Below are 11,956 nucleotides of genomic sequence, written 5' to 3'. Positions count from 1 at the left end.
TGTAAGCAATACTGTGCAAGGGTCTGGTAAGGTTTGCTTCTTGTGGATGATAGCAAAATCTGTGCAGGTGTGCTTTTACTGAAAGTTAGGTGTGTAGATATGAAAATATATGATCGTAATGTACTTTTCTTTCACTGACCTAAACATGCCACTAGGAATACTTTCTCTTACTATGATTAAAAGTACAATGAACTGGCTTTTAGCTGCATTGAGGGTGAGCAATTTTCTGACACTCAACATGGAAAAAATGCTTTCTACCCATGGAAATTGTTTTCAAAATTGCCCTTGCCTATATTCCCATATAAACATAACACAGCAGGGCTGCTGAGACAAACACTTACCTTTGGAAGCAGAGTGCCTCTATCTTGTCGGAAACAAAATCATAATCCCTGCTGGCTTGTATTAAGCATAAGCAATGTGAAAACGGATGCAAACACATGGAATGTGGGAATAATATCTTTATTTCTCATGATGGGGATCCTGGATTTACTCTGAGCTTTGGCAGAAGGGTCATTCCCAATAAAGGAAACAAACAATTTTTAGACAGCCCATTTAGTTGAAAAGTGCCCATTTACCATATATAATTGCAGTTAATTAAAAAAAAAAAAACTATCGGGATAGCCTTTCTTGAAAATTACCTAAGCTAAAAGTAACTGTGTACTTTCCACTTGCTATATGTGTGGACGGCTGGAGAATGGAGGGGGAAGTGTAAAATACTGTGTGCACTTTGGGAAAACCTTGCCCAGGCTGTTTTACTCCCCTGACCTAAATACACTCCTAAGAATGCCTCTTTTTAATCCAGTAAAAGTGCACACGCTATGGAAGCCCACACACCCTTTCAGCCTCACAGAAAAAGATAATTTTCCGTCGGAGCAATTTACTTGGGTAAACGGCTTTGAAAATTGACCTCTATCAATGCTCAGTTTTCGCCTCCAGTAGGCCAATGTTTAACTTGCTGAAAGCTGACAGCAGCACTGCCATTCGCCTCGAGGATGTGATGGTGTGCTGATCTCCCCAGCTGACAGTGCAGGAACAGCACTGTGATGTGCCTGGTTTGAAGAACATGAGCATTTACGCAACAGGTTTGGCGTGACCAGGTGTATGCATATGTGAGGGAGACAGACCATAAGATATAGGTACAGTTCTGGGCACTCTGCATGAACATTCACTGTGCATCGGTTGTAGCTGTGAGTTGCGTGCAGTGACAGCTGGCCCAGCCCACAAAGGGCCAGCTCAGTGTGGCTCTGGGCTCTCAGTTCTTTGGCCTAAGACTGTATTTGGTGCAGTCTCTGGGTTTGCTCAGACACTTGGCTTTCGATTCCTTCTACTTGTGTTTCCATCTCTGAGGGCGCTACTTGCATTGCCTTCTCTGAGGGTGCTTCTTCCCGGATGACCCTATCTTTTCCTCTTCACACCTCTGAGACACTGAAAATGAACACATACAAACAAGGGGGTGAGCTGCACATTCCAAAACACTTTATTGCCTCAACATTGCAATGCTGTGGTAGTGTTTTAAAAGTTGGCTGTAGGGTTTTAAACATAATTCAGCCCAATATTCAAAGTGATTTAAGTGGGTTAGGAGCCTCTCCTGCCAGCTTAAATTGCTTACCACTGGCTAACCCCCCCATATTCAGTGGCACTAAAGCAGGGACGCGCAGCTGGAATTATCGCCTCTGACCAGCCACAGAAACAGTGGGCAGGTCAGGGGTGGTTAAGGGGGCGATGTTAGAGAGGATCTTGGAGTTATGCAGGTGTGTGCAATATTTAGTGCCAGGATCAGCGTAGCTAAGTGGGTTAATTTAGCTCAAATGCTGTCCTAAATTATCCGGCATAGCTATGCAGCTCTGGTACCAAATATTGGCTGGGACCTGCTTAACTATGTTTTATCTTTAAAACCTCACCAATTCCCCTTCCCAGCCTCCAAAATAGCACCCCGTCTTCCTCAGTCTTCCCTCCAGGCAGCCTGTGGGAATCAAACACTCTCCCCTACTGAACAATTCTCCACCCCCTCCGATGTCCAGGTAGGCCTCCCTGATGTTCCTGGTGATCTGTAGGGTCATTGAGGGCAGCAGCAAAACCGACTGGTCCTACTCCTTGAAGCCAGCCTTTGCAATGGCTACTGCAACTTAGTACATAACATAAGTACATAAGTGTTGCCATTCTGGGGACAGACAGAAGGTCCATCAAGCCCAGTATCCTGTTTCCAACAGTGGCCAATCCAGGTCACAAGTACCTGGCAAGATCCCAAAACAGTACAATACATTTTATGCGTTTATCCTAGAAATAAGCAGTGGATTTTCCCATGTCCATTTTAATAATGGCTTATGGACTTTCTTTTAGGAAGCTATCCAAATCTTTTTTAAACCCCACTAAGCTAACTGCTTTTACTACATTTTCAGGCAACAAATTCCACAGTTAATTACATGTGGCGTGAAGACATATTTTTCTATGATTCGTTTTACATTTACTACTTATTAGCTTCATTGCATGCCCTCTAGTCCTTAGTATTTTGGGAAAGAGTAAACAAGCGATTCCCGTCTACCCCACTTTCTACTCCATTTCAGCTGTTTTATATACCTGTATCATATCTCCCACCAGCCGTCTTTTCTCCAAGCTGAAGAGTCCTAGCCGTTTCAACCTTTCCTCATTGGGAAGTCATCCCATCCCTTTTATCTTTTTTGTTGCCCTTCTCTGTACTTTTCTAATTCCACTATATCTTTTTGAGATGTGACCAGAATTGCACACAGTATTCAAGGTGCAGTCGCACCATGAAGCGATGCATTATAACATCCTTGTTTTTATTTTCCATTTCTTTCCTAATAATACCTAACATTCTATTTGCTTTCTTAGCCTCCACCACACACCGAGCAGAGGGTTTCAACATGCATCACTTTGCACTTCCTCACATTAAACAGAATCTGCCATTTGGATGCCCAGTCTCCCAGTCTCGTGAGGTTGCCTCCATCGCTAATTTGTACTTTGCACAATTTTGAGAACTTTGAATAACTTTGTGTCATTGGCAAATGTAATTAACTCACTAGTTATTCCCATCTCTAGATCATTTATAAATATGTTAAAAAGCAGCGGTCCCAACACAGACCCCTGTGGAACCCCACTATCTACCCTTCTCCATTGAGAATATAGACCATTTAACCCTACTTTCAATTTTTAATCCAAGAATAAGAACACTACCTCCTATCACATGACTTTCCAATTTCCTCTGCAGTCTTTCATGAGGTACTTTATCAAGGTAAAATTATGTATAATCATACCTGATAATTTTCTTTCCATTAATCATAGCTGATCAATCCATAGACTGGTGGGTTGTGTCCATCTACCAGCAGGTGGAGATAGAGAGGCAAACTTTTGCCTCCCTATATGTGGTATTGTGCTGCCGGAAACTCCTCAGTATGTCGATATCAAAGCTCCATCGCAGGACTCAGCACTTAGAGATTACACCCACGAAGGGACACTCTGCCCAGCTCACCACCGCCGAAACGGGGGGAGGGGAATTAACCCAGCTCATCCCCACACAAGTGGGGGAGGGGAATCCGTCCAGCTCATCCCCGCGGAGGGGGGCGGGACACCACCACCGCCGATGGGGGGGATTGGCTTATCCTGCAACCGCAACCGCGGGAGGAGCTGACTGACCCTAACACCGCCGAAGCGGGAGGGGTACAAAGCTGCCCTTACCAGCCGCACGAAGCGGGAGGGAGTGCCGGCAGAATTATGTCTCAATCCAGCCCGTAAAACGGAGGGGAGAGGAATGCAGCAGCTCACTGTAACACAAACTCGTCTCAACTCTTGAAGAATCCAAGTGAAAGAAGAACTTGAACACAAAGTCCTCCTGAAGTAACTGAAGGCTAAACTTGAACCTAAAATTCAACCAGAATATAAACAGTACAGATATCTGGGAGGGGCTATGGATTGATCAGCTATGATTATGGAAAGAAATTATCAGGTATGATTATACATAATTTACCTTCCATATCATCAAGCTGATCAATCCATAGACTGGTGGGATGTACCGAAGCAGTACTCACCCAGGGCGGGACATAGAAATCCCTGACCTCAACACTGAAGCTCCAAACCGGGCCTCCGCCCGTGCAGCCACAGTCAAACGGTAATGCTTGGAGAATGTATGAGCCGAAGCCCACGTTGCCGCCTTGCATATCTCTTCCAAGGAGACGGATCCGGCCTCTGCCATCGAGGCCGCCTGAGCTCTCGTGGGAGTGAGCCTTCAGCTGGATAGGCGGCACCTTCCCCGCGGCCACATAAGCCGATGCAATGGCTTCCTTGACCCATCTTGCCACTGTAGGCTTAGCAGCCTGCAGACCCTTACGAGGACCTGCAAACAGGACAAACAGATGATCCGATTTCCGGAAATCATTGGTCACTTCCAAGTATCTGATGATGACTCGTCTCACATCCAGATATTCAAGAGCGGAGTACTCCTCTGGGTAGTCCTCCCTACGAAAGGAAGGGAGACAGAGCTGCTGATTTCACATGGAAGCGAGAACCAATCTTGGGCAGGAAGGAAGGCACTGTGCGAAGTAGTCACTCCTGCCTCAGTGAACTGCAGAAAAGGCTCTCGACATGAGAGCGCCTGGAGCTCGGAAACTCTTCTGGCTGAAGTGATAGCCACCAAAAAGACTGCTTTCAACGTCAGGTCTTTCAGAGATGCCCTCGACAAGGGTTCCAAAGGCGGCTTCTGCAATGCTCTTAGCACCAGGCTGAGATTCCACGCAGGCACCACTGAGTGCAGAGGAGGGCGCAGGTGATTAACTCCCTTGAGAAAGCGCACCACATCTGGCTGCGAAGCCAGGGAAGCACCCTTCAGGCGGCCCCTGAAGCAAGCCAGAGCCGCTACCTGGACTTTAAGGGAACTGAGCGACAGGCCTTTCTCCAGACCTTCTTGCAGGAACGCCAACACTGAAGAAATTGGAGCAGTGAAGGGAGGAAAGTGAGCCTGCTTCACACCATGCTGCAAAGATACGCCAAACCCTGGCGTAAGCAGTAGAAGTAGAGCGCTTCCTCGCTCTCAGCATAGTGGCGATGACCTTGTCTGAGAAGCCCTTCTTCCTCAGACGCTGCCGCTCAATAGCCAGGCCGTAAGACCACAGGGAGAGGGATCCTCCATCACCACGGGACCCTGATGTAACAGGCCCTGCTCCACTGACAGCCGCAGAGGATCGTCGACTGAGAGCCTGAACAAGTCCGCATACCAGGGACGTCTGGGCCAATCCGGACCCACCAGGATTACCCTGCCGGGATGCTTTGCCACCCGGTCTAGCACCCTGCCCAACATGGGCCAGGGCGGGAACACATAGAGGAGCTCTTGTGTCGGCCACTGTTGGAGAAGAGCATCTACTCCCAGGGATCGAGGGTCCCGTCCTCTGCTGAAAAAGCGCGGCACTTGGCCCATTGGCCGATGACGCCATCAGATCTAGGCTCGGCTGGCCCCAGCGCTTCGTGATGTCCAAGAACGCTGAGCAGATAGTTGCCACTCTCCGGGCTCCAAGGTATGGCGACTGAGAAAGTCCGCCTTGACATTCATGACTCCGGCAATGTGGGCCGCTGAAAGCTGCTCCAGGTTCGCTCCCGCCCACTGGCAAAGACTCATAGCCTCCTTGGCTAGAGGGGCGCTCTTGGTACCTCCCTGGCGGTTGATATAGGCCACAGCCGTGGCATTGTCCGACAGGACCCGTACAGGCTTCAACACCAGTACCGGGATGAACTCCAATAACACCAACCGAATGGCTCTGAGTTCCAGGAGGTTGATAGACCACTTGCCTCTGCAGGAGACTAGAGCCCCGCGCTGTCCTTCCCAAGCAGTGGGCTCCCCAGCCCATCAAAGAGGCGTCTGTCGTGACGACAATCCACTCCGGGGTCACCAGAGGCAATCCTGCAGACAACTTGTCTGTCTGCGTCCACCAGCTCAGCGCCTTGCGCACTGCTGGGTCCACGGGAAGGCGCACAGCATAATCCTCCGACATCGGAGTCCAGCGCAGCAGCAGAGATAGCTGTAGTGGTCTCATATGAGCCCTGGCCCAGGGCACTACTTCCATCGTGGCCGTCATAGAGCCCAACAGCTGCACGTAGTCCCAAGCCCGAATAGGAGAGGCTACTAGGAACTAGTCCACCTGAGCCTGAAGCTTGACAATCCGATTGTCTGGCAGGAACACTCTGCCCACTTGGGTGTCGAATCGAACTCCCAGATACACCAGGGACTGAGTCGGGCGCAGCTGGCTCTTCTTCCAGTTGATGATCCATCCCAGGGAGCTCAAAAGAGCAACTACCCGGTCCATAGCTTTGCCGCACTCTGCATAAGAGGGGGCTCGGATCAACCAGTCGTTCAGATAAGGATGGACTTGTACTCCTTCCTTTAGCAGGAAGGCCGCTATGACCCCCATTACTTTGGAAAGGTCCGCGGAGCAGTAGCCAACCCGAAAGGGAGGGCTCTGACTGGAAGTGTCATCTCAGGACTGTAAAAACGCAGAAAGCGTTGGAGAGGAGGCCAGATGGGAATATGCAGGTACGCTTCCTTGATGTCCAAGGAAGCCCAAGAACTCTCCTGCCTTCACTGCCGCTTATAACAGAGCGGAGAGTCTCCATGCGAAAGTGCCTCACTTTCCAGGCCCGATTGACCCCTTTGAGGTCGAGGATAGGCCGGACAGAACCTCCTTTCTTTGGAACCACAAAGTAAATGGAGTAACGTCCCTTGCCAATCTGATTTTTTGGCACCGGAACGACCGCACCCAGGCGGATCAGGTTGTCCAAGGTCTGCTGCACTACCACAGCTTGACCGGAGACTTGCAGGGAGAGAGTACAACCCGTCTCTTAAGGGTTGGCAGAACTCTAGCTTGTAGCCGTCTCTGATGACTTCCAGCACCCACGCGTCTGAAGTTATAGTGGTCCACTCGCCCAGAAACGAGGACAGCCGTCCTCCAATCTGCACTGGGGCGTGGACCAAGGCCCCGTCATTGGGTACGAGACCCTGGGGGAGGACCGGAGGGAGCACCTCCGGGACGGCGGGTCTCTGCGAAAGGAATGCTGCTTGGGGGAGAAATTCCTCTTGAAGGAAGAGGGGGCAGAGGAACCCGACTTGCCCGGGCGGTACCGATGGGCTTCCTGCAACCGTCCTCTGGAGGTATCGGGACGAGTACTAACCCGAGCCCTGACCTCTGGTAATTTCTTGCCCTTAGACGTGCCGAGATCGGTCACGATTTTGTCCAGCTCGACCCCAAAGAGCAGCTTGCCTTTAAAAGGCAATCTAGCCAGGCGGGAATTAGAGGCGTGGTCAGCAGACCAATGATTCAGCCAAAGCCACCGCCGCGCAGAGACTGTCTGAGCCATGCCTTTAGCTGAGGCTCTCCAGACATCATACAGCAAGTCTGCCAAATAGGCTAAGCCCGATTCCAGGGCCGGCCAATCAGCCCTCAAGGAATGATCCGAGGGGGAAGCCCGCTGCACCATAGTCCGGCACGCCCTGGCCACATAGGAGCCGCAAACTGAGGCCTGCAAACTTAAAGCAGCTGCCTCAAAGGACGACCTTAAGGCCGCCTCCAATCTTCTGTCTTGGGCGTCCTTTAGGGCCGTGCCACCTTCCACCGGCAACGCCGTTTTCTTAGTCACCGCAGTGATTAAAGAATCCACGGTAGGCCACAGATAGGCCTCACGTTCACTCACAGCCAAAGGATAGAGGCGGGACATAGCCCTAGCCACTTTAAGGCTCGTTTCCGGGACATCCCATTGAGCCGCAATTAAGGTGTGCATGGCATCATGCACGTGGAAGGTTCTAGGCGGGCGCTTCGTCCCCAGCATAATGGCAGAGCCAACAGGGGCTGAGGGAGAGACGTCCTCCGGAGAGGAAATCTTCAAAGTGTCCATGGCCTGTAACAACAGGTTGGGCAAATCCTCTGGGCTAAAAGCCGCGCTGCAGAGGGGTCATCCGCTCCATCCGAGCGGGGATCTATCTCCTCCAAGGAATCCGCAAAGGATCGTTGGGAGACCTCAGACACGCTGCCCTCATCTACATCGGAGGAGACAAAAGTCCTCCAAGGCCTGGAAATCAACCCGAGGGCGTTTACCTCTGGGAACCTCAACCTCTTATCAGAAGAGGGAGCAGGTGCAGCGTTTTGCATGAGGAAAGCCTGATGCAGCAGCAAAACAAACTCGGGGGAGAAACCCCCCAGACTGTGCACTTCCGCAGCCTGGGCAACGGCCCTAGACGCACTCTCAACCAGCGCTCGCAATAGCGGGGGAGAGACATGCTGCGCATTCCAAAATGGCGTCCGGCGCGAAACTCCGTGAAGGAGCCGCGCGGGAAGAACGGCGCTTAACTTTAGCCGCTTTTGTGCCGTCGCCCAAAATAAGGGCGTTCATGGCATTAATGTCTCCAACCTCAAGGGCGGCCCCGAAGAAGCCGTCCGAGCCGCGTGGCCGGCCAAGATGGCGGAGGCGAGGAGCGGGGGATGGGCGTTTATGGCAGGAAAAACCGCCACGCCGGAGGAACGACCGGGACATTCATCGGTCACTAAACTATCACCCATCAAGGGCGAATCAGGTTGTAAAACCCCCGCATCCCTCAAGAAGCGCTCCAGCGATCCGGGGAGCCACCCTTTGCGCCCTCGCCCTCCGACGCCATTGCCACGAGGAGAAGAATCGGGGAACCCCCTGCCCGCTATAAAAAGGTAAAATTACCTGCTTGCCGCTCCGAGCTGTAACGAACTGGTGTCCCAGTGAGTAGCTGCAATGAACGTTTAAAGAAACGTCGAATTAAACGCCTTTAAAGACGTTTAAAAATATTTTTTTTTTTTTTTTTTTTTTAAACGGAGCCAGCGGGAGGGGGGAGAAAAAGGAGGGACCTGGCACCACCAGGTTTGCACTTGCTCAAAAGAGCCCTCAACCCCAGGCCTCAACAAAACCTAAGGATTAGGCTTGGAGGCCTAGCCAGAGCTGCTGCTGTGTGTGACCACCACCTGCTGAGATAGAGAACATACTGAGGAGTTTCCGGCAGCACATGACCACATATAGGGAGGCAAAGTTTGCTCTCTATCTCCACCTGCTGGTAGATGGACACAACCCACCAGTCTATGGATTGATCAGCTTGATGATATGGAAACACCATTTGAAAATCCAGATACACAATATCAACCGGCTCACCCTTTAAGAAATGTAGTACATTGGTGACGCAAGATTTCTCTTCACTAAATCCATGTTGGCTTTATCTCATTAATCTATGCTTTGAATACGCCCTGTAATTTTGTTCTTTATAATAATCTCTACCATTTTGACCGGCACCAACGTCAGGTTCACCAGTCTGTAATTTCCCGGCTCACCTCTGGAACCCTTTTTTAAAAATCGGCGTTTACACTGGACACCCTCTAATCTTCCAGCACCATGCTGATTTTAAAGATAAATTACACATTATTAACAATACTTCTGCAAGTTCATTTTTCAATTCTATCAATATCTGGGGTGTACACCATCTGGTCCTGGTGATTTGCTACTCTGTAATTTGTCAAATTGCCCCATTATATCTTCCAGGTTTACAGAGATTTGATTCAGTTTCTCTGACTCGTCAGCATTGAATACCATTTCTGGCACCGGTATCTCTCCCACATCTTCCTAGGTGAAGACCGAAGCAAAGAATTACTTTAATCTCTCTGCTATGGCCTTGTCTTCCCTGAATTCCCCTTTTACCTCTCGGTCATCTAGCGGTCCAACCAATTCTTTTGCTTCTTGCTTTAATATACCTAAAAAAGTTTTTACTATGCATTTTTGCCCTCCAACGCAATCTTCTTTTCAAAGTCTCTCTTTGCCTTCTTTATCAGCGCTTTGCATTTGATTTGCCATTTTTTATGCAGTTTCCTATTATTTTCAGTTGGAACCTTCTTTCATGTTCTGAAGGATTTTCTTTTAGCTCTAATAGCTTCTTTCTACTCACTTTTTAACCATGCCGACTGTCGTTTGGTCTTCCTTCCTCCCTTTTTAATAGGAATATATTTGGCCTGGGCTACCAGGATGGTATTTTTTAACAGCATTCACGCATGATGTAAATTTTTTACCTTTGCAGCTGCTCCTCAAAGTTGTTTTATCACTGTTCTTCTCATTTTATCATAGTCTCCATTTTGAAAGTAAATGCCAATGTATTGGATTTCCTGTGTGTACTTACTCCAGAGCTTATATATATAAAATCTGATCATGTTATGATCACTGTTATCCAGAGGCCCCAGCGCCATTACCTCCTGCACCAGATCATTCGCTCCATTAAGGACTAGGTCTAGAATGTTCCTCCTCTTGTTGGCTCCTGAACCAGCTGCTCCATAAAGCAGTCCTTGATTCCATCAAGGAATTTCACCTCTCTAACATGCACTGATGTTACATTTACCCAGTCAATATCTGGGTAATTGAAATCATCCACTATTATCGTGTTCCCCAGTTTGTTAGCCTCCCTAATTTCTGATAACATTTCTACATCTGTCTCTTCATCCTGGCCAAGTGTCCTGTAGAGTTTTTAGTCTATTTGATTCATGGTGAAAAAGTGACTATGAAGCCCTTTGTCTATAGTTTGGGAGCTTTCCTAGATACCAATCTGACAATGCAAAAACATATAGACATGTGATCTCAACCTCTTTTTTTCAACTTTGTGTGATGAGCAAGCTGAAAGGTATGGTAACACCTCCTGACTTCTGGACAATTGTACAGAGCTTGATACTGACACAGATCAACTACTGTAACTCTCTACTTCTGGGACTATCAGTATCCTGAACCCAAGCTCTGCAGATCATCCAAAACGCAGCTGCACTGGAATCCCAAGATCTGAAAATATTACTCCAAAAAATTGCACTGGCTCCGAGTAACTTACAGAGTTCAATTCAAGAGTCCTGTACTGATGCACCAACGTATATTTGGGAATGTTCCAGCTTATTTTTGGAATTTCCTGCAATCATATAAACCAAAACGAGCACTAAGATCTGAGATGTCACATCAGCTAAGTTTACCTCCCGCTAAATCATATAACTACGCTGAGACAAAACTGCGAGCATTCTCTTTTGCTGCCCCATCCGCATGGAATGCTCTACCCGGGTAACTGAGATCATGTGAAGATGCTCAACAATTTAAGTGACTACTAAAAACACATCTGTATGTGGAAGCATTTTTAGTTTGAAAACATATGTGACTGACCTATCTGTCTCCTTCTCCGGCTCTTTTTTTTTGTTGCTTCTTTCTCTTGGTTTGAAACAGCTTAGTGATCATGTCTTAAATTGCCTAGCGACTGTTATGTATTCAAGACTATGTATGTGAATATTGTTACCTGCCTTGGATAAAGGCGGGCTATAAATGTAGCAAATGAATAAATAAATAAAATTTCAGAAGCACTATCTCTATACACCTACTGAACATTAACATAGAGGGCACTTAACTATAGAAGAATGGAGGAACAGGGAAGATATGATACAGATGTTTAAGTATCTGAAAGGTATTAATATACAAACAAATCTTTTCAGAGACAGGGAAGCAGTAGAACTAGGGGACATAAATTGAGGTTAAAGGGTGGGGAGTAACATCAAGAAGTACTTTTTCATGTAGATGATGGTAGATGCCTGGAATACCCTCCTGGAGGAGGTGATGGGGAGAAAAACAGTGACCAAATTCAAAAACGCGTGAGATAAACACAGGATTCCTATATAGAAAGAGGATAGAATCAAAGCAAAATTAAATGACCTTCACACTTTAAATAGGGCATGGAGGGTGTAAGCTGCACAGAGCAGAACGTACAACTCTGTCTACCTTATTGGGCAGACTAGATGGACTATGCAGGTCTTCATCTGCCATCATTTACCATATTACTATATGGTACTAAGTGCTTTTGAATATTAGGCCATATATTCAAAAACAAACCTGTTCAAAAAGGCATACCCCACTGACCCAACTTAAAAACCTGAATCCC

At 48.1% G+C, this 11,956-nt stretch overlaps 1 protein-coding gene across 1 annotated transcript in view; it reads right to left on the bottom strand.

The window, feature by feature from the left end:
* Positions 1 to 471: 471 nt before the first annotated feature.
* Positions 472 to 11,956, bottom strand: part of CARMIL2 (capping protein regulator and myosin 1 linker 2) — a 591,305-nt gene continuing 579,820 nt past the window's right edge. The window contains 2 exon segments of the mRNA XM_030203654.1: positions 472 to 1,292; positions 1,295 to 1,399. Coding sequence (XP_030059514.1) covers positions 1,234 to 1,292; positions 1,295 to 1,399 — 164 coding nt within the window. The 3' untranslated portion in view covers positions 472 to 1,233.

This window comes from Microcaecilia unicolor, chromosome 5 (assembly GCF_901765095.1).
Source record: "Microcaecilia unicolor chromosome 5, aMicUni1.1, whole genome shotgun sequence".
NCBI lineage: Eukaryota > Metazoa > Chordata > Amphibia > Gymnophiona > Siphonopidae > Microcaecilia > Microcaecilia unicolor.
The sequence above is the reverse complement of the archived record's forward strand: the minus strand, read 5'-3'. Positions and strand labels throughout refer to the sequence as shown.